This window comes from Bos javanicus, chromosome 11 (assembly GCF_032452875.1).
Source record: "Bos javanicus breed banteng chromosome 11, ARS-OSU_banteng_1.0, whole genome shotgun sequence".
NCBI classification, from domain to species: domain Eukaryota; kingdom Metazoa; phylum Chordata; class Mammalia; order Artiodactyla; family Bovidae; genus Bos; species Bos javanicus.
The window spans coordinates 9,363,557-9,386,371 of NC_083878.1; the positions used below are offsets into that span (position 1 = coordinate 9,363,557).

General features: G+C 51.8%; 2 protein-coding genes across 2 annotated transcripts in view; one reads left to right on the forward strand and one right to left on the reverse strand.

Moving 5' to 3' along the window:
- GPR45 (G protein-coupled receptor 45) overlaps positions 1 to 11,055 on the forward strand; it is a 42,879-nt gene extending 31,824 nt beyond the window's left edge. The window contains exon 2 of the mRNA XM_061431808.1: positions 7,302 to 11,055. Within this exon, the coding sequence (XP_061287792.1) occupies positions 7,520 to 8,641 (1,122 nt within the window). The 5' untranslated portion in view covers positions 7,302 to 7,519 and the 3' untranslated portion in view covers positions 8,642 to 11,055. The remainder of the gene's footprint in view (positions 1 to 7,301) is intronic.
- A 3,000-nt stretch (positions 11,056 to 14,055) lies between these two features.
- TGFBRAP1 (transforming growth factor beta receptor associated protein 1) overlaps positions 14,056 to 22,815 on the reverse strand; it is a 33,813-nt gene continuing 25,053 nt past the window's right edge. The window contains exons 8-12 of the mRNA XM_061431807.1: positions 22,092 to 22,235; positions 21,031 to 21,174; positions 20,081 to 20,240; positions 18,426 to 18,859; positions 14,056 to 16,600 (exon numbers count right to left, since the gene is read on the reverse strand). Of these exons, the coding sequence (XP_061287791.1) occupies positions 16,424 to 16,600; positions 18,426 to 18,859; positions 20,081 to 20,240; positions 21,031 to 21,174; positions 22,092 to 22,235 (1,059 nt within the window). The 3' untranslated portion in view covers positions 14,056 to 16,423. The remainder of the gene's footprint in view (positions 16,601 to 18,425; positions 18,860 to 20,080; positions 20,241 to 21,030; positions 21,175 to 22,091; positions 22,236 to 22,815) is intronic.

Below are 22,815 nucleotides of genomic sequence, written 5' to 3' on the forward strand. Positions count from 1 at the left end.
TTTGTACATATCCTTGGGGTGGCATTGGGGACTGAACAGGTCAGATAGTGTCCAAATCCTGGTGCTTCCCTGTATCTCCTGTGGATGTGGCAGTCATCCTACATTCTCTGCAGCCAGCAGCGTTAACTCCAGGGGCACAAGGAGTTCTCACCCACTTCTCTCCAGAAGCACCCGGGAGAGCTCAGCTATGCGTGTCCTACGCGTTCAAGGGCAGTCAGAGTCCTGGGGTCCGTCCACGGCTGCCGTGGCCCCATGTGCTCCTGCCCGTCTCTGTTCCCACAGAGCCTCCAAGCTACTTTGTTCCTGCCTCCTCCTATTCCTGCTGAAAGACTCCACTGCTCCTGTCCCAAAATACTAACTCACTGCTAATACGAAAGACCCGTGTGGCTTCCCTAGTGGTCCAGTGGTTAGGAATCCTTGTAATGCAGGGGGAGCTGCTTCAATCCCTGGTCCGGGAAGATCCCACATGCCAAGGGCAACAAGCCTGTGAGCCACAACTACTGAGCCTGTGCCCTCGGGCCCAGGAGCGGCCACTACTGCGCCCACGTGCTACAGCAAGAGAAGCCGCTGCAATGGGAAGCTCAGGCATGGAAGCTAGAGAAAGCCTGCAAGCAGCAATCAAGACCCAGCGCAGCCAAAAATAAATAAAGAATAATAGTTTAAAAAAACCCATGTATGTGAACGCCCACTTAAATCTCATGGAAGTGGCCCAGCTCAGGGTTAAGCCAGCCCTCCTGGGTCTTAATGTGGGTGTCTCTTGCCACCACTTTCTAGGTGAAGGACTGCAGTCTATAAAACTGCATCAGTGGCAGGGTTCTACAAGGTAGGCTGTCAGCAGCTCCCAAAATTGAGGATTGAGAACTTTAAATTCCCTAGAGCCATAGTTAACAGAAGGCTTGCTGGGCCCCCAACCCTGGGGTTGTGATTCAGCAGGTCTGGTGGCCCTGATAACCTGCATTTTTAATAAGTTTCTATACCCTGGCCAATGCAGGTTCAGAGGACTCCTGAGCTATCACAGGGCTAAGTCTGGCAGTAATAATGCACACAATACATTTCAGGTGATCCTAAGAATCCTCAGTAAAGCTGTGCTTCATTAAAAGCCTCCCCGATTCTGTTCTCTCCCCCTTCCCCCACTTTTTTGTCTGGCCACACCATGGGGCATGCAGGATCTTAAGTTCCCAAACCAGAGATGGAACCCACACCCCTTGAAGTGGAAGCACAAAGTCTTAACCAGGGAAGTCCCTCCGATTTTGTTCTGTTTGAAAATTTTCCTCCCAGGAGTCTTGCCTGAGCTGAGAAATAAAAAATATGGTCTCTCTCAGCTCACTTTCTTAGAAGCTGAGACACATAGCCTAACACCTGTTTCTAAGCAAAGCTATTGATGAATTACTTCTGGCAGCTCTTGCCTAGTTTTCATTGCCAATAAAGTTATTGAAATTGGGATATACCATCTGTTTGAGAGTTTGTATCAAAAAGACAGGTGACGCAGCTGCAGGTAAAGACAGACTCAAGCTGTTTCCACGGTAGACTTCCCCATCTGCCCAAGCTGACATCACTCCTTAGATCCGGCATTTGTGAACCAGCATTTTCCTGGAGTAAAGGATGAAAAGTCCTGTATCACAAATGTGATTGGTTACTGGAAGCAATAACCACAGCTTCAGAGAAAGAACTCACCAATTCCCCACCAGCAGAGACAGCAAGTTCTACTGGAGATTACCATGCCCGACTCTCTGCAGTCTGCCAGGCTCCTCTGTCCATGAGATTCTCCAGGCAAGAATGCTGGAGTGGACTGCCATTCCCTTCTCCAGGTAGATCTTCCTGACCCAGGGATCGAACCCTCGTCTCCTAGATTGCAGGCAGATTCTTTACCACTGAGCCACCAAGGAAGCCCCAGAGATTATATACATATTTCTAAATCTGTGAATTAAAATGTAGATGTGCTGCTGTGAAGTGACTATTAGAATTATTTTTAATATTTCTGGAAAATAGTTCCCTAAGAAGTGCTTGCTCCCCAACCCAGTGCTTTGAGAGTTTATTCTTCAAAGTGGATGGTGGCCGCACCCCAGGGAGACTCTCCGGACACCCAGGGCACAGCTTGAGGAAGGCCAGCGCCCACCTTTGCTTGAAGGACGTAGAGGAGCAGCATCTATGGGGGCAGCCAGAGCAGCAGTGGGGTTCTGAAGATAGTGGGACTAGTGGGCAGCTGCTGTTGCTGTCGTGTGGGGAGGGTCAGTCATTTTTCTGAACACCCAATGGTGATTCTGGCTTTCTGGGCCGGACCAACCTCAGACTTGTGTGAACTGCCAATGCCACCAGCTATATCAGTAAACATCAGGCCATCACATTACAGCCACCTTGGCGATGCACCCTGAGGGGGCTCAGGATGTGCAAACACAGGATACTGGCCGTGGAGAGCTGAGGTGCACATCAAAGGACTGATTTCAGTGAGCCCAGACTCCTGCACCTTCTCGCACTTAGAAAAGCGGTAAATTCCTTAACTTGAGATGTCTGGTTTTCTTTAATTAACAGTAATCTCTGGTTCTGACTACCTGGTCTTTGTTGTAAAAACTCCTGCATATCCTGGCTTCCTGCCGTCGGTCCTCTCCCCAAATCCTGGCACTTCTTCAGAGCAGCCCCTCTGAGACTGCAGAGAGGCAGTCTCCTGGGCATAAGACCTCAGTTTTGTCCTCCGAATAAAACGTAACTCTCAACGTTTAGGTTGCACATTTCTTTTTTTTTCAGTTAACACATGTAATAAGACGATCTGCTGCCTCCACGCAGACCCACCTTTGGACAATCCTGCTTTAGTCGTGACAAGAAAGGAGGCATGAGCCTCTGTTGAAAACCCTTTGTGGGTGCTAAGTTGCTTAAGTCATGTCCGACTCTTTGCGACCCTACGAGCTGCAGACAACAAATGCCGTGCTCCCTTCGGTGTCTCCTCTCTGCTCACTGCCAGTGGCTCCTTCCACCCCGGGGTAGACGCAGCTCACTAAGCATGCCGCCCAGTGGACCCCTGCTCACAGCGGAGCACAGGCTGTCACCTCCCCTTAGTAAATGAAACCTCAGTTTACAAGGCTTGTTATTTTTTCTCAACTTTTTCTTTATTCTTTAAAATATGTCAACAGTTTTTTAATTGGAGTACAGTTGTACAACGTGTTAGTTTCCGCTGTACAGTGAAATGAATCAGCTATATATATATACACAGGGGCTTCCCGGGTGGTACCAGTGGTAAGCAACCCACCTGCCAGTGCAGGAAACAGAAGAGACACAGGTTTGATCCTTGGGTCGGGAAGGTCCCCTGGAGGAGGAAATGGCAACCCACTCCCGTATTCTTGCCTGGAGAATCCCATGGACAGAGGAGCCTGGCAGGCTAAAGTCCACGTGGTTGCAAAGAGTCAGACATGACTGCAGCAACTTAGCACAGCACATGTGTGTACGTATATCCCCTCCACCTTGAACCTCCCACTCACCTCCCACATCCCACCTCTCCCCTTTAGGTCAATAGAAAATGGACATGTGGACCCAATAGGGGAAGGGAAGGTGGGATGAATTCAGAGAGTAGGATTGACATAAATACACGACCATGTGTAAAACACGTAGCTAGTGGCAAGTTGCTGTATAGCACAGGGAGCTCAGCTCGGTTCTCTGTGAGACCGAGATGCTTATTTATCTTCAACACCTGCACGTCTACTTAGCCCCAGGGTGGGATCGATTGCATGGGAACTACAGTCAGTGCCTTGAAATGGTTCCGTTCCCAGCTCGATGCTTCCTGGGCTTACAATTCCCATCACGACCCCTCTCTTCCACATACAAGCCGCAGGAGAGATGCTGAGAGCTGCTTCAGACTGAAGAAGGCCCCAGAACATCTCCTGTTTGCCTGTTACCTCTTACTTTGATCTTTAATGTGCCCGAATACTTGCTAAGAAAAGCGCTGTTGATCTGGGGACGAACAACAGGACTGTGACCAAAACGCTGAATTAAAATATCTGAGAAAAGTTGTTGCCCAGAAGCCCAAACGATTTTAATCTGATTCAACCTCAAGACACATATTTAAAAAAAAAAAAACTCCTTGCACCATCTGTTCCTTTGGTTAAGCATGAAATCGCTCCCTATAATTACGTTGTAGGAAAGATCCACTCTTACAGCGTGGAGACGGGGGCAGGTGAAAGGCTCAGCCAGGATTGATAAACACATGGACACGCAGGGGTTTGTCTTTTTCTCAGTGGTCCATATTCTGTGCTCCAAGAGGGACTTGATCCACCAGGGCTTCAAGCATACCTGTCATGGTTCCTGTTCTTTAATTCAAGAGACAGAAATCCATGAACTCGAAACAATGAGGGATGTGGAATTAACTTACTAATTACTAGTTGGTGAGTTATTGACTAATGCCCTTCTTTGTACCAGGCCTTGCACATGTTCTTACAACCCTGGGGGTAGACATGTGGTTGGTTTCATTTCATAGATTGGAAGACAGAGGCACGGGAGTATTGTTTCATGCTAACACAAGTATCTGTGATCTGCAGAGAGCTACTTTTCACTTATAGAATAACACAGAAGATCTCTGCTTATATAGCTCAACCTCCACAGGTTTGGATAACCGCTTCCACCACTGAGATAAGCCTGTTCTGGCCATGCTCAGAACTGGAGCTCAGACCGTGGGTCTACCCTGGAGCACTGAGGACCAGGCGGGCCTGAGCTGAAGTAACATCACCAAGACATTGTCACTGGCAGAGCCTTTAGACTATGTGGTGTGAGACCTCCTGAATTTCTTCGCCACCCCAGTCCTTCAACTTGAGATCTCTATGATATTGACTCTAAGGAATCTGGAAAAAAAGATGCTTCTCACCAGCACAGAGGAAGAAGTGGGAGCAAATAAGTGGAAAGCCAGAGGGCTTCCAAAGGAGAGAAGCTGCCATATCCCTAAGGTGTCTCTAGGAGCGTCTACAGGTCTGATTCACACCTGGCTCATGCATTTTGTTTCTGGCAGAAGGTAGTGGAAAGAAGAAACAATTCAGTTCTCCTTCGAATGTTTTCATTCCCAGACCGCTGCCAATGGCAGGGGGCTCTAGTCGGTCAAGTGTGTTCTTTTGGCTCCTTGTGGGCCCTGCCCACACTAGCCCAAGCAAGGGACTGCCCATGTGATCCCTCCCTACCGCCAGTGGGGCTTCCTCTGGGGGAGCCTGAGGAACCCAGAGCTGATGCTGCCTCCCCTCCTGGTTCCATGGCCACCTCAGTCACCTACATGCTCCACTGCAACAATCTTTTTACTGAAATTATGAAACATTTATTTCTCAGGGGAAATAAAGATTGGGCCTATAAAAAGAAAATTGAGTCAAATTGTTGGCTCATTAAGTCTTATATTTTTAAATTGCTTAATCCTTTTAGGTAATTTTTAAATAAAGTATATAATAAATGATATCTTGTTTAGTAATTCAAAAGTGCTTCCATTATATATATACACACACACACACATATGAAAATATCTTTATTCATCCATCAATGGACATTTAGCTTGTTTCCATGCCTTGGATACTGTGAATAATGTCCAGCATGGTGAGTACAATTCACAAGATTGTATTATACACTTGAAATTTGCTGTAAAGAATGGAAATCATAATTTCATGACCACATGCACACACACCCCAAAACTGATAATTACATGAAGAGATGGAGCTGTTAACTAACTTTACTGTGGGCATCACTTCACAGTATATATGTGTATCACATCATCACCCTAAACTGACATGTGTGATATGTCAACAGTCTCTCAGTAAAAGCTCAGGTACAAGAAGAAAACAAAAGACCAGCTCGGGCAGTGATCTGCCTGCCTTGCTCCCAGCACTGAGGGCCAGGCCCCGCCTGTGCTCCCCGTAACAGCCCTCCCTGGGCGACACGTCACAGGCAAAGAAACAAAGACTTAAGAGAAATTGAGAAACAAAATCAACTCAGTTGGTAGGATCTATCTGAATCCCAGGCTGGGTTCTTACCCCAACTACTATATACTTGTGTCTGTGTGTGTGTGTGTGTGTGTATGTGTGTGTTGTGATCAGTCACTCGGTTGCGTCCGACTCTTTTGTGACCCCATGCACTGTAGCCCTCCAGGCTCCTCTGTCCATGGGATTTCCCAGACTTAAGAATACTGGAGTGGGTTGCCATGCCCTCCTCCTGGGGATTTTTCCCAATCCAGGGATTGACCCTGCATATCCTGCATTGCAGCCAGATTGTTCACCATCTGAGCCACCAGGGAAGCCCAACACTCTGGCAGCACCACAGTTATCTGGAGTGGTACCACAGTGGAAACTGGGGGAAGAAGACATGCGATCCTGCTGGATTATTTCTTACAACTGTTTAAGGTCAAACAAGCTTCCCAGGTGGCTCTGCAGTAAAGAACCCGCCTGCCAATGCAGGAGATGCAGGTTCAATCCCTGGGTCAGGAAGATCCCCCGGAGGAAATGGCAACCCATTCCAGTATTCTTGCCTGGAGAATCCCATGGACAGAGGAGTCTGGTGGGCTATAGCCTATAGCGTCGCAAGAGAGACAGACATGACTGAGTGGCTAACTAACAAAAAGGCTAAACAAGGAGTGGCAGCATATACCAACATTTATTTACTCAATAAAGTTTCTGTTGAGCACCTCTGCTGGGGACACAGCAAACAACACAGACAAAGCCCTGCCCTCACGAAGCTGGCTTTGCTCCAGCAGTGCCTCATGCAAAGCTTCACTGGATCAGGGTGCTTATAATTCAAGTTAATAAACTGCTGTTCAGTTGCTCAGTCGTGTCTGACTCTTTGCAACCCTATGGACGGCTCACCAGGCTTCCCTGTCCTCCACCATCTCCTGGAGTTTGCTCAAACTCATGTCCATTGAGTGATGCCATCCAACCATCTCATCCTCTGGCACCCTCTTCTCCTGCCACTCTCAATCTTTCCCAGCATCAGGGTCTTTTCCAATGAACTGGCTCTTCACATCAGGTGGCCAAAGTATTAGAGCTTCAGCTTCAGCATCAGTCCTTCCAATGAGTATTCAGGGTTGATTTCCTTTAGGATGTATTAAATAAATGCTGATTGTGGAAATGTTGATTGCAAACTCTGGTCCCCCACAAGGTGGGTCTGATTAGGTTTCCCAGGTGATGTGACAAGGCTTGTCATACTTGTGAAGACCCAGCCTTGTTGCAAGTGGTAAATAAGTGAGTCATCTCCACTCCAATGCTTAAAATACCTGTAAAAGGTAAAAAAACTGTTCTATTCCACACATGCTTGGAAGGTCTAACCCCCTTTTCTTTCCTGCTTCTTTGCTCCAGGCCATCCAGAGCCCACGAAGTTGCACAGCCAGTTGTCACGGAGACGATGAGGCTGTGATTGATGAATCGCAAGTCCCAGCCTGTTGCTCCCAAAGACAGGCTCCTCCCAGCCCTTCCAGCTCCCCTGAGACCCAAGCCAGCAGGAGGAACATGCAGCCCCCGAATCGCTGAGGCCCCTCCTATCCCGCTTCTGCCTCACTGCCAGGGCCTCTTCCACGATGGCCTGTAACCAATCGTCCATCGAGACCTACGAATACCTGCTGCCCAACGGGAGCCACGAGGGGGACTCCAGGGTGCCCCCACCGCCCGCCACGCTCAGGATGTCCCTGGCGGTCCTCATGATGCTGATGGTCGTGGTGGGGTTCCTAGGCAACGCGGTGGTCTGCATCATCGTGTACCAGAGGCCGACCATGCGCTCCGCCATCAACCTGCTGCTGGCCACGCTGGCCTTCTCGGACATCATGCTGTGCTTGTGCTGCATGCCCTTCACGGCCGTCACCCTCGTCACTGTCCACTGGCACTTTGGGGACTCCTTCTGCCGGCTCTCAGCCGCGCTCTACTGGTTCTTCGTCTTGGAGGGCGTGTCCATCCTGCTCATCGTCAGCGTGGACCGCTTCCTCATCATCGCGCAGCGCCAGGACCGGCTGAATCCCCGCCGGGCCAAAGTGATCATCGCCGCGTCCTGGGCGCTGTCCTTCTGCGTCTCGGCGCCGGCGCTGGCCGGCTGGACGCTGGTGGAGGTGCCGGCGCGGGCCCCACAGTGCGTGCTGGGCTATACCGAACTCCCGGCCGGCCGCGCCTACGTGCTGACTCTGGTGGGCGCCGCCTTCTTCATTCCCTTTGCGGTGATGCTCGGCGCCCACCTGGGCGTCCTGCATGCGGTGCGCAAGAACGCGGTGCGTGTGCACAACCAGTCCGAGCGCCTGGACCTGCGCCGGCTGCCCCGCGCCTGCCTGCGGCGGCTGCGGCGGCAGCAGCAGCAGGCCAGCCTGGACCTGAGTTTCAAGACCAAGGCCTTCACCACCATCTTGATCCTCTTCGTGGGCTTCTCGCTGTGCTGGCTGCCGCACTCGGTGTACAGCCTGCTGTCCGTGTTCAGCCGGCGCTTCTACTGCGGCCCCTCTTTCTACGCCACCAGCTCCTGCGTGCTGGGGCTGAGCTACCTCAAGTCCGTCTTCAACCCCATCGTCTACTGCTGGCGGATCAAGAAGTTCCGCGAGGCCTGTCTGGAGCTGCTGCCCCCCACCTTCCAGATCCTCCCCAAAGTGCCTGAGCGGATCCGGAGGCGAATCCAGCCGAGCACCGTGTACGCGTGCACGGAGAACCAGTCCGCGGTGTAGGGGAGGGGCGAGCAATAGCCACCATCTGCCCCTCACTTGACTTCCTGGGACTCCCGAGCAGTCAGCGCTTAGCACAAAGGGACCCGCTGGTCACCAGGGAAACGGGCTCCCGCGTTTGCACGATGAATTATTTCTGTTTCTTGCTGCGGAACATTAGTGCAGCCCTGCTGGAAACCCGAAGGCATCAGGACCAAAGGGGAGATGCGTGCAGTGATGCAGGTGGTGGCGGTTCAGTCGCTAAGTTGTGTCCGACTATTTCGACCCCATGGACTGTAGCCTCCCAGGCTCCTCTGTCCATGGGATTTTCCAGGCAAGAATACTGGAGTGGGTTGCTATTTCCTTCTCCAAGGAACCTTCCTGACCCAGGGATCAAACCCGGGTCCCCTGCCCTGCAGGCAGATTCCTTACCAACTAAGCTATGAGTGAGGCCCGAGTTGGGCCGAAAGTTAGGGAGGACGGGGAGCAGTAGGGAGGTTGGCTGAGTGGCGGGAGGAAGGCTCTGTGAGCCTCTCCAGGCCTGCCTTGGAGACGCCCGGGTGCCCTGTTCTGATGTGAGAAACCCCGGTTCGTCCATCTCTGGGTGGTCAGGCATTGTCTGCAGCACCAGCATCCTCCACAGGCGTTGGTATCTGTGTGTGCGTGGTGGACGCATGCAGAGTTCTTTATGTTGGTCAGATGGGCATTTGGGGTGATGCCAAACCGTCCTTTCTGGAAACCAAAGTCACATAGGAGACAGAGGGGCCCTGGGCCTTTCAGCTCCCGTGTGACACACGGGAGACCTCGGTGGCTCGAAGCCCAGAGAATGTTCGAGGGCAGCTCAGCTGAGAGGAGAAGCCCACCCCAGTGCTCATGCATGTCCTCAACCCTCCTCCCCGCCATGGCCCCTCACCTGAAGCCACCTCTGGGTCAGCGGTGACAGCCCTGCCCCTTCTCTTCTTCCTGCTTCCTGCCCCGCCCCACCTGGCCCTCCTTCCATCTGACCAATGAGCGGGCACCACATGCCTTGTCCTGCTGATTCATCATTTCAGGACTTGTGTTGACTTGCTTTCAGGCTCAGAAGTGGCTGGGGGCTTTGTTTACATGTTTCTCGTGATGCCCTGAGGCCCGCCACATCACCCCGTCTCAGTGGCGGGAATACCACCCCCACTGGGCTGCCTTCGTGACCTCTGTGCTCCTCTACCTCACGCAGGGCTGCAGGAGTCTGACTGCTGTAGCCTGGGCCACCCCCCCGGGACCCTGGGACCCCGGTCCCCCAGCCCAGGCAGGACCGTGATCCAGAGGGCAGATGCTTGGAGGGGACCCTTCTGCTTGTCCTGGGCACTGGGCCTCTACTCCCTGGGCCACTGTTACCACCAGGAGCTTCCACTGCTGAGAGTGACTTTCCTGAGTTCAGGGCACACAGTTGGTTCTGTGGACTGTCCTTACACTTTCAGATCTGAAGAGAGTGGGAGATTTAAAGAAAAATGTAGAAAACATGATTCCAAGCCCAACTCAGTTAGAAACTAGTCATGTGACCTTGCTGGTTTCTCCCCACTTTCTCTGGGCTTTGGTTTCCCCATCCCTGAGGAAACAGGTTTAGAAGGTCTCCAAGGTCCCCGCCACCTCTCACACACTCCGATTCTAAAATGCGTATGTTTTCCACTCGTAGACACCACACCCCCCGCCTGCGTTTATCTATCATTAATTAAGTGCCTAAGAGGTGCAAGGCACTGTGTGGTTGGGGGGGTGGGGTGGGAGGGGCTGGGCCTGGAGGCAGATGTCAGAGTTATCTCAGGATAATCAGGACTCATATTTGGCGCAGGAACTCAGATGCTCCCCGTGTGTTTTTCTTCTCGTTTCCTTTCCAAGGCTGTATCACCAGACTAGCTCCTCATTCTCCTCCTGTGACAGAAGCAAAAAAGAAAGATAACACAGTTTACACTCCTCTAAGCCCAGAGGAGTTCTTTTTTCAGAAAATAGTTGGCACTTTTCTCACCAACCTCACCCTCCCTTTATACACGGACCCAGAGCCCCTAGACCCTTTTATACTCAGAGAGGGAGAGAGAGGTTGATCGAAGATGGGCAGTTGGTGTGTGATTGATTGAGGTGTGTCCCTCACGTCTGTGTCCTGTGAGCCCCCAGCAAGGTCAGGGTTTGCCCTCAGTCCCCACGAGGCAGAGCCGCATGGCCTTGGTGGTATCTGAGAGCACAGCCCGCCCACCACAGGGACGGAGCCTCTGGGCACCTCCTCGCTCGTGGCCGTTTAAGAGAATGTTCTTCAGGAGCCTTGAGTAAAAGAGAAATCCCCAAACTTAATGAATGAAGGTACCAAAATTTACATCAATCAGTGTTATATGATGTGTGTTGGACAGTAATATATATGTTTCAAAGTAATAATTTTGTATATATTTTAAATAAAGTATTATTGTTCTTTCCGTGTAGAAGCCTGTGTTCTTGCCAAAATTAGCGCCAGGGCCATGATAGCAAGCCGGGAATCTGGGGTCAAACATCTCCTGAGACACGATCACTTCCTAGAACCTGTAAGCTATTAACGGAGCTGCAACGACTGAAAGACATTACTGATTAGATGACCAATGGGAGATTCAGCAGTAGGGGTCGCAAGGCAGCACCCATGGTTTTAATAAAACTCTCCACCCTGCTCAGTAATTCCAACTAGCTAGTTTCACCTCTTTTTTTCTGGCTGTGGTGGGCCCTCCTTGTGGCAGTGGGCTTCTCTTGCTGTGGCGCACAGGCTCTATAGCACACGGGCTCAGTAGCTGTGGCTGGTGGGATCTTAGTTCCCAGACCAGGGATCGAACCTGCATCCTCTCCCTTGGAAGGCAGATTCTGAACCCCTGGACCTCCAGGGAAGTCCCTCACCTCTGACTTTCATTTTGCCGCCTTCATGATTCCCTCTAGCCTCGCTGAGCCTTCAGTGAACCTTGTCCTAAAATCCTATGTAAATAGCAAGCTCTTGTTTCCTTCCCTGCCGCCCGCAGGGTGACCACTGCTTCTTCATTCTTATATGATCTGGATGTAACCTCCCCTAGGGTCCCTAGCCCTCCCTTTTCTTGAGCACTTTGAGTGCACTGGCCTGGTGAAAGATGTTGGAACACAAGAGCATGGTGGGTGTGTGTGTTTCTGTGTGTGTGAGTGTGCACTTACATGCACATGTATGCAATATTTGGGGTGGGCATCCAAGGTCACTCACTGCACCAGGCAGTCCTAGTTCACCTTCCGCTGTCTGCCCCGTGGTCCTGGAGGAGCCGGGGATAAGGTGTTCTACGAATAGGAGACGTGCTGGAGCACGCCTAGCTCCAAGGGAACCAGGGAGAGACTCACAGGGCATTTTCCTACTTAGTCCGATGGGAGGAGAAAGAACTCGTCCGAATGGAAATGAGGTGTGACTGGAATGCTACCTTCTGCATCAGGAATCCGAGGATGCCAATACACCACTCAGGCTGGATGTGTCCAGGTAAACTCCTAATGACCCCCAAGGCTGGGGTGGTAAGGATGATTCCTTTCCCGGGATCCACGTGGTCCAGCTCCCCTGGCTCCCTCCTGCTGCCTCTGGTCTGGCAGCCGCTGTCCCTTCACCAACTATCCCAGCTGGAAAAAAAATAGCCAACCTCGTTTTCAGAAGCATGTTTGAAAAGACAGGTTTGCTGCTCCTTATGAAGTGTCCTCTGGGGACTCGTTTCTCATTTCCTCCCTCATTGAAATGCTGCCATCGTCTCCCCTCCTGACGGTGTTTGGCTGCGGTGTCATGACGACTTCAAATGTTTTATTAAACCGTGAAGAGAGGGTCAGGCACCTCTCCATAAAAGACAAACAGGACTGAATAATTTTAGAAATGCACATGGAAAAGTGCAAAGCCCTAATTTGCTTTCAAGGCGTGCAGAGAGGTAAGGGAGAAACAGTGTGGGAGGCAGGAGGCTCTGACTCCCCAAGGCTGCCACCGGCTCGGATGTGCGGGCCCTCCCAGGAATTAGGCGGTCCAGGCTGCTGGGAAGTGCTCCCGGGGAGCAGGCAGCTGAGGTGCATCCGCTCAGGCCACACTCAGTGTGGTCACTCGTGGGGTCTCCCTTGCTCTCTTAGGGTGATATTCCACCCAACTTTTGTCCACCAGTGTCTAAATCTCCATTATACCTTTGTAAAATCTCCATTATACCCTCTCCTGCCCTCAGATCCTTTTCACTGTTTGGCCCCCTTCTCCGTTTTCCTTGAGTCTTCCCTTCTCAAATGATGCAATAAGCAGGTATAGGCAGGTTCTTAACTAGACACAAGGTGATGCTATACTTTAAAGGTTAGATTTAGATTATGTAAGAGAATGGCGTACTTGCCATCCTTATGAATGAATGTTCCCTAGGTTTAAGACAAGTTTTAAAAATAATACCTACTGATTTTTTTAAAAAAATATTATAGAGGTAATTTTCTCCTTGTAGAATGAAACCTCTTTTTTACCCAAAGTTGAAGATTCTCTAGTTTAAAAAAATTACATTAAAAGTAGATTTTTGTGTGTGTGCAAAATTTAGATTATACTCTTCCACAACTTGGGCTTCCATGGTGGCTTAGTGGTAAAGAATCTGCCTGCCAATACAGGAGACACAGGTTCTATCCCTGGGTCTGATAGTTCCCATGGAGAAAGAAATGGCAATCCACTCCAGTATTCTTCCCTGGGTAATCCCATGGACAGAGGAGCCTGGTGGGCCACAGTCCATGGGGTTGCAAAGAGTCAGACACTACTTAACGACCACACAACAACTTCAACAGCACTGTATTGAAAAAGAATCTAGAATATGGTGAATATTCATTGGAAGGACTGGTGCCGAAGCTGAAGCTCCAATACTTTGGCCACCTGATGTGAACAGCCAACTCACTGGAAAAGACCCTGATGCTGGGAAAGATTGAGGGCAGGAGAAGTGGGTGACAGAGGATGAGACTGTGATGGACATAATTAGAGCAAACGCTGGAAGATAGTTAAGGACAGGGAAGCCTGGTGTGTTGTAGTCCTGGGGGTGGCAAAGAGCTGGACACGACTTGGCGACCACGCACACACAAACATCCCCGGAATATATTCAGGGCCAGAAACCGAAGGGCAGAAAGTTTCTTTAGGAGCATCTGGCTAAAGGTGACCTGTCAGAGAAGTAACCAGAAATCTCCTTTGTTGAACTGTGCAGGGCAGGATGAATCCAAAGGCCTTAAGGTGTCCAGGAGCACCTAAAGACTTCACAGGAGACAGAAGTGCATCACTTACAATTCAGTGAAGTAACACCTAAGGATTTGCAAGGAGGCCAACACAAGTCCTTGATGGAGCTGGGAGGGGCCACCAGGGCTGAGGACTAAGTTCTAGGATGCCCTTAGGCTGGATGCCCTGGGGGTGGAAGCCATCCTCTCACCAAGACAACTTTTATTTAAAAAAACAACTACAGGAGGAACAAAGAATTAAAAGGATTTTTAATAAAATCAACAAGTTTACATTTGTACATCTTGTGTATTTCGGACCCATCCAGGGGTTAAAGGGTAAAGGGCCAGGTCTCCATAGGAGGGCGAGCAGGAAGCCCAGGCCACCCTGGCTGTGTGATGGGCAGGGACTTGAGGGCGGGATCTAAGGCCCCCGGATCCCCTTCAAGCACACCCCGGGTCCGTCCAGCTCGGAGCGCAGGGCCAAGGCTCCATAGCCCACGCGACCCTCCCAGAGGGATGCTTGATAAGCTACAGCAGATTAACAGCTCATGAAATTAAAGTCTTGCCCAGAGAATATTAATGTCAGCTGTGTCCACTTCGTGCTGTTTTAACTAGGTAGGTGACACCAAACTGACCCAGGGAGGAAAGGAACGAGTGACGGTTCTAATTCCTCTAATCAACGGTACGATCACAAAAGAGCAGGCCTCTGGAAAGAACCATGAACTTTTAAAAATATAATTTGAGAAAGGGGCCTGGTCAGTGGGGGTGCTGATTAGAGAGGCAAGGTTTTTACAATTCAGCACAGGGTCACAGAATCCTGCTGCATTTGAGGGCTCAATAGAGATAGAAAACTGTTCAACTTTAGTTCCATTATTCTAAAGGATAACAAACGTCAAAATATCGATCAAAGTGTGGAGCAAAGAAAGACCTGTGCCCCCGAGTTAGGAACCAGGAGGCTTTTCCAGGATTGTCCCCATCTCGTGGAGAGAAACAGTGCCTTCAGAATTGCAGAATTCCAAGTCCTAGCTGCTCGTTCTCTGAGGAATAAACCCAAACTCACAAGCTGTAAGGATAACGTCCCCAGGACCATGACCATGCCTTCACAGCCACCTGCAGGGCAAGACTCGTGACTCGGCTTTGATTGCCAGTATTGCACACAGCACACAGCCGAGCTGCAAGACTTTCTTCACCATTGACTCTTTATAGAGATTGAGACACAGCTGGGAGGGTGAGTGGGTGCCTGTGCTTCCCGGCCCCTTCGAATCACAAGAGGGACGAGCACACGGACGGTTATTAGTACAGATCCTTTCTACAGGTGGGTGAGCTCTACACCTGGTCCGTAAGGCCTGGGCTCAGGACACAGGCCAGGTCTGGGGGGTCCTCCCGTCACACACACAGGCTGATGCGTATCTGCCAAGCTTCATGGTAGGGGTCACGGCATCTTTCTTCTTAGTCCCTGACGGTCAGTCAGTCATCAGCAGGACGAAATTCAGAGGAGGGCAGTGAAGTAACCACAGAGTCAGCTTCCCCGAGATGCTGGACAGAGAGGCAAGAGTGGATGCGGGCCTGCGATGCCGAGGTTGCGGGAGACTTCTGTCCTGTGTGTCTGGGAAGCCGCAGCACAGGCATGTAAAGTGCTGGGAGGTAAGGCAGCCTGCCTGGGCTTCCTTGTGGGGCAGCACTCCCCCGGGAAGGGTGACGACCCCAGTGCAGGAGGAGCTGTCACCCACAGCCCAGCCCACCCAGCGTGGAGGCGACCATCAGCAGCCCCAGCAAACACACCCGGCTTGTGCTCACACCTTTCCCTTTTAATTTCCCAAGTGATCAAGGGCGGATATGTTTTCATAAGGAAAACCATCCCTAGTGAAAATGATGGGTGAATTTCCAAACTAGAGAAAAACCACGAAGAGGACAGAACTTCAAATAAAAGGTTCTGCTCGACCATGTGAATCGTGGAGTTTCAAACCAGCAGGCCACACGCCGTGGGTTCCCACCCCCGCCGACGACTCCAGACCCGAGAGCAGCTCTTCCAGGCGCGTCCAAGGCTTCTCGGAGCCTCATTCTCCAGACAGCCAGAAGGGAACGAATTTACCCCAAAAGGAAGGGTGGGGCACCCAGGCAGATCTTTTGGGGGCTGGGAGCCAGATGGGAAGTGGAAAGAACAAAAATTCCTCCCCAAGGTCAGCAGTCCTGCAGGGCAGAGGCAGAGCCCGGGTGTGGCCGGTGGGCGGACAATCAGGATGAAGAGCTGGGTTCTCCAGCCACTCACCGACCAGGACGAGATCACCGCTGTTACCCTGGAGCAGACGATTCCAGTGTGGACACGCGTCTACAGATCAGGGCAAGGGGTGGGGGTCTGACTTGCTTGGGCTGTACAGGAAGGCTCACTTCCTCAGGGAACAGACATCTGTTATGGGCAGCGAGGTCCCTGGACGCGGAAACCTGGCATGTTTCTATTGGAGGGACTGTCCATTTCCATCCGAGGCAGGGGGCTGGCCCCAGCCTGTTTTCCATGGACCGAATTCCCCCAGCACTCAGGGACGGCCGACAGAGCACAGTCACAGCCTCCCATCTGCGCACCCGGCAGGCTAGCTGAGGACCCAAGGCCCTGCCTCTTCAAGTCCGAGCCCCGGCACTGGGGGAGCTGGGCTCTGTGTGTCTGCTGGCCGCGCAGTGGGTGTGGACGAGACCACCGTTGGGGTACCTAACGAACACAGGCTCGAGGAAGGGGTTTTGGCACATCTGGCAAAGCTTTTTGTCTGAGAGTCGAACGGAGCTTCCTTTCAGCTTCATCTGCAGAAAGAAAAGATGGAGATGTCTGTGACCAGTTTTCAGAGCTGACAAGCATCGCCCCCTGGGTAGTTATTAAAGTCATCCCTGGTGGGGACAGCTTGAACATCAAATTCTGGAAACAGAATCTCAGCAGTGAAAATAAACAAAACTATCCTCAGGAACTAGAAAAATCAAAAAAGCTACAAAACTGCCTTCTTATTTTTCAAAAGTAATTGCTTCCTCTCTGGTTGAGGCATTGTTCACCAAGATCCTCTCTCAAACGTTCTCTGAGCCCTGATGCTTTCAAAAAGGTCATTATGCAGTCATGGGGCGTTAGCGCTGACGAGGCCAAGAAAGTCATCTAATTCCTGCTACCCCTGTCTGCACACCAGAAAAGTGAGGCCAGATAAGAGACACGGTCCAAGCCACGCGGTCTATCCGTAGCACATTCATGACCTGTCCCAGGACACTTAATTTCCTTTCTTTAAAGGTAATTAACGAAACTAACACAACTTTATCATTTCCTGTCTGAAACACAGGACTTGAGTTCTGTAAGTTAAAAGCCTTTCTGCACAATTCACGTGAGTAAACCCAGCAAGTCAGCCTGTTGGTGGCTTGGGGAATCACCATATTTGTTAGTTTCTTTAGTCGTTCAACAAACATTTGATGCCGTCAAGATGACACCAGCCTTGGCTCAGGAATACGGAGATCAGTAAAGGAAGCTCCTGCCCTCAGAGCACCCAAAGCCTCACAGGGGAAGGGGCACCACAGGCGCGGCACTGGGTGAGCACACGGGGTGCTAGTCTGCTTAGAGGGATGGGAAGGCTTCACAGGGGAGAGAGGTTAGCCTGGGTTTCAAGGAGGCATTCACCAGGCACAAAAGGAAGAGACGGGACACAGGCAGAGGAACCGGTGGACATCAAGGCTGTCTGAATGGAACGGCAGGCCCACTGCTCCTTCCACGTGTCCTGGAAACAGTGAGATGGGCAAGGATGGGTCAGAGGAGGGAGGCCAGATCCTCCAGACCTCAGCTTCTCCACTGGGGGAGGTCAAGGATGTCTCCCCAGTGGGAGAAACCTGCAGATTCCTGCTCTGGAGGGACATCCTGCCAGCCGCAGGGCACACGCAGGGCCTCACCAGAGAGGAGCTTCTGATGAGCTGGGGCTGCTATGGACTGAATGCTTGTATCTCTCCCTACGTGGACGCCCTGACCCCCAGCGGGACGGTGTTTGGAGGCGGGGCCCCCATGATGGCTGCAGGGCCCTTAGAGGAGACTGGTGCCCACGCCTGGCCATGTGCACATAGCAAGGATGGGGCCTCCCAAACACTGAATCAGTCGGCACCTTGACTCCAGGCTTCCAGCCTCCAGACAGGGAGAACTGTTTGTGAGTCATCTGAGCCCCTGGCCTGTGGGGTTCGCTCTTATCTGTTACAGCAGCCCTGGAGGATGGAGACAGGATGAAGAATGGGGCTCTGAACCGGCCTGTGGTCCACATCTGGCTCCTGTGTGCTCTGTGACACCCCACGTCCCTGCTCCCCTTTCTGTGAAAGGGGACAGTAACAGCTAATTCTGCATGGATGTGCTGGGTGGACGGAGTGATACCATGACCTGCGGTGTGGACTGGGGCCTGGCCACAACCTCCCTCTGCTCTCCTGATCGCTGGCGTCTGCAGGGCAGGAGACTGCCCCAACCTCACCACTGCCAGCCTGGCTCCCACAGCCGTGTCTGCGTGAGTAACCCACACATGCCCTGTGTCGAAGTCATAGAGAAGAAAACAGACCAAGACTGTTTTTCCAGGGTTAACATCAACGTTAAACGTCTCACCCAGGAGGGCCGAGCTCTCACCTTGTCATATTTGTAGATGAGGTTTTCAGATCTGGCCAGGCCCACAGCCACCTGCGTGGTCCTCCGGGCATGGATGCTGTCCCGCATGGCACCCATCAGGAACGGGCGGAGCAGCTGCACTGACCACGTGCCCGGCAGTAGCTGCAGCACCTGGGCTGCGTCGAACTCCACGGCGTGGCGGTTCAGCAGGTCCACGGCAGCCACGGTCCGCGCGGGCGCGGCAGGGCCAGGGCCCAGGTAGACAGCCAGGAGCAAGTGGAAGAGCCGCTGGCGGTAGGGTGGGTCGCGGCCCTCAGAGCGCCACAGGCAGTAGTCCTCTGCTGCCGGGAAGTCCGCCAGCTCGTGGACCAGGATGTGCAATGCCTCCTCGTGCTGCTCCAGCTTCCCGTGCAGGATGGCGCTCTCCAGGGGCAGCCCGGCGCCTCGGGTCCTGTCTGCGGGGTGGGACCTGCCAGTGAGGGACTGAAGTGCCCGTGCCAGGCGGGGGACGTCCAGCCGTGCACCTGCCTGCCAGCACTGTGAGCTTAAGAGAGCCCAAAGCAACTCTGGCTACATGGAAACCCCGAGACGCCACCACCCAGGCTGCCTGTGCTCAGCTGCTCAGTCGTCCAACTCTTTTGCGACCCCATAGACTGTAGCCCACCAGGCTTCTCTGTTCATGGGATTTCCTGGGCATGAATTCTAGAATGGGTTGCCATTTCCTCCTCCAGGGGATCTTCCCGACCCAGGGGTCAAACCTGTGTCTCCTGCAGTGGCAGGCAGATTCTTTACTGCTGAGCCACTGAGAAGTCCCCCAGGATGCCCAGACACCCCTAAACACCACCACTCTGGCTACCTGGACACCGCCTTGGGTAACAGAGTTTGGGGGTGTCTAGGTACAGGAGGACTGCCAGGTGCCTTGGGACAAAGTTCTTCATGGGAACATCATTCAGGCCTGAGTCATGTGCTTCTTTCTGGCCATGAGGTCAGTGTCAGTGAATCAACAATATACACTAAATAAAGTATTTTAAACAGAATGCACATTAACAAGGTTATGTATGGATGGAAACGTGGCCAGTGGTTTGCCAGGCGTGATGGTGTAGTACCTGTGAGTTCAATTGTGGGGTCTATACAGGACACACCTCCCATGAACCATGAGAAAGGATTGGGAGTTAAATGCTGCTAAAGAGAAGTATTTTAACCCAGTAAGGACAACTTGGAAATCCCATGGTGCCCATAGAGCAGGAGACAGTTCACTCTGCCAGACAACACGGACACTGCGGTCCCTGCCCTGGAGGAAGTGAAAACTGGACCCCCTCCAGGAAGGATGCCTTCCTCCCAGCCTGGAGTGGCTGAGCGGGCTGCTGGGGGTAGTGCCAGCCAGCAAAGTCATGGTCACAGCCAGAGCCTCAGAAGGAACTGATCAGAGTGCTTCAAAGCCGAGTGAGCAAGTTCAAAGCAGCTCTGCTCAGTGAATGCACAGACCTCCCAGCACCCTGGGCAGCCTCTGGGTCATTGGCTAAAGGGCCTATCTGTGGCCAGAGGGCAGAGGACAGATGGGAGGCATCCCTGGCCTCCGGGAGGCTGACTCGGTGCCACAGAGGCTCACAGACCGCCACCTTGTCCCCCCCGCACCCTGTGACGTTTATCCACAGAGGCTACATGGGTCCACTCACCCATCAGAAAGTGGACTCGGTAGAGATCAGATTCCTGGAGCAGGCGTCGCAGCTTCGCCTGCGTCTCAGTCACTTCTGCATCCTTGTCGGGGGTGCAGGGCCTCTGCTGCAGCACCTCGTCCAGGTAGAGGACAGCCAGGTGCGTATGGTACTCCTCCTTCTGCAGGACAGGGGTGAGCAGACGGGCAGCATGCGCAGGGGGCCAGGAGACCACCCCACCCCCGCCCCTGACGACGTGTGCAGAAGCCCAGAGACCGCCCCACCCCCCGCCCCGGATGGCATGTGTGGGAGCCCAGATGTGTGATGTGAGCAGGGGCTCCAGGTCAACAGAATGCAAGTACTGGAGAGAAAGCTTTCAGAAAGCATGATGGAGGACCTGAATATAAACTTTTTGGGAGACTGCCCTGGGGTCTGGTGGTCAAGCCTTCACCTTCCAATGCAGGGGACGCAGGTTTGATCCCTAGTCGGGGAGCTAGGATCCCACATGCTGGGGGGCAACTAAGCCCACAGGAAAGAGCCCACATGCCACAAGGAAGATGCCACGTGCCACAACTGAGACCCAATGCAGCCGAATAAATAATAAGCAGAATGAAACAGAATCTAGGGGAAAGTATCTCATTCTGAGAAGTAAGGGCCACAGGATTTAGGTAAGGGCCACAAGATTTAGCTGCCTCCAAAGAAAGGAAGCTTCACTCACTTCCTTTAAGAATAATAACAAGGAAGAAAAACAAAGAAGAAAAATGAAAGTGGACGGGACAAGAGGTGGAGGGTGAAAACAAGCCACCTGGGCCTCCGGTCTCTTTCACAAATGTCTGATTCCCTCTCTGACCTCCCGCAAGTACAGATTGAGCGCCAGGAACATAAGACGTTCAGTTAGACCCACTGGCCAAGTTCAGGTTCCCATAGGGCCCCAGCAAACCCATGATATTGGCCTGAGAGCCAGGCCTCACCTGCAGTCTCCTTTCTGTGACAAGATGCTCCAGGTACTTAACCAGGGCTTGAGGGTATTTCTTAAGGCAACTGATGATATCATCTGGATTAAAACCACTCTGCTGTTCATCTAGTGGTCTCTTGGTGAAAACCTGAACTCCGACCTGAAAGAAAAGTAGCCACTTGGTCAGCGTGCTTTTCAAAGACCCTATCTTATCTTTATTGTGAGCGCTGCATGCTTTGGGTAAAAGCACTGTCAAAATCGTGATGATTCAGAAAACCAGAGCAGTGTGGAGTGCTGACAGAGACAGGAAATGACCCAGAGCTCCAGCTGGGCCTTCTAAAAAAGCTGGGGGTGGACTTCCCTGGCGGTCTAGTGGTTAAGGCTTCGCCTTTCAAGGCAGGGCGTACAGGTTCAATTCCTGGCCAGGGAGTGAAGATCCCACACACCTCAGGGGCAAAAGACCCCAAACATAAGACAGAAGCAATACTGTAACAAATTCAATGAAGACTGTGAAAGAGGTTCACATTAAAAAAAAAAAAATCTTAAAAATAAATAAATAAAAGGCTTGGAAACTAAGGAATCACACATTTATAGATAGCAGGTTTCCACAATCTGTGAAACGACAGCTTTGTTACACTCAGATCAAGCAAAAGAAGGACGGTCACTTATGGTAAGTGAAAGAAGATATAAGCGGCTGAAGATTCAGTCAACTTGGTTCTCCAGTCGCCCAGACAAACTGTGTGCATGACCCGAGAGGGACCCCAGCATCTCCAGGCCGCCTCCCGACAGTCAATTGGAGCTCGTAGTGCAACACTATCTTCCAAGAAATGCTACAGAGGTGGTGGGGGTCAGGGGGAGCGTGTCCCTGGACTTACACATGCACGCTCCATCACACACACACACACACACACACATACTCCACAACCCCAAAACACAGCATAGCTCTGATGAGCATGGACTCCGAGTTCTATGAGCCAGGACCCAAGTCTCAGTTCCACCATGTGACCAGCCTGGAGATGCTTCCCCAGCCCATCTAAACACACTGCCCGCCTGCAAAGGCATTGCTGAAGCACAAACCTCCTGACTTCTCTGCAGGACCCAGTCGGCATGCCGCCACACGAGGTCGGGGTCAGTGCTGTAGGTGAGGAAGTCCACGATGTACTCGTACAGGTCTGATCGTGTGGAGTCCTGAATGTCCCCGTTCACGATGCTCACCCAGAGCTGGAGAAGGGGAGCCGGGACGGGTGGGATGGAAGGACACAGACAGCTTAGAACTAGCTTAGAGAGGATGTGCATGTGCTTACTTGGCCTTGATATATTTCAGAGTGGTAACACAAACTTTAAAGGCTTAAGTCCATCTTAATTTTTTTCTAATAGATGAAAAAAATACAGAGAACATGGCCTAAGAAATCAAGAACATAAAGCATCAAGTTCTCTTTCTTTTCTTTCTCGTGAGATCTCAGTAACACAAATAGTAAATATAAAATATGGGGAGATGTGGATGCATTATAAAATGTTTTTCCTGAAATAAAATAATCATTGACAGTGTTTGGACAGAGAAGAAATTCACCTGCACCCATCAGCTAGGCGTTTCCACCTTCTCCATCACAGGAATTCCTGATTTTGAAGCCCCTTTTGGGCTGTCATACTCAGATGTGCTTTCTAACACTTCAGTGACCCTGTGCCCTGGTGTTCCCACCCCCGTGGGCACGAGGCTCAGGGTAGATTCTCATAATAAAGGCCTTTGCTATTTCACTCAGGCACTTCCCTGCCGTGAAGATGGAATCTTACTTTGAGACTC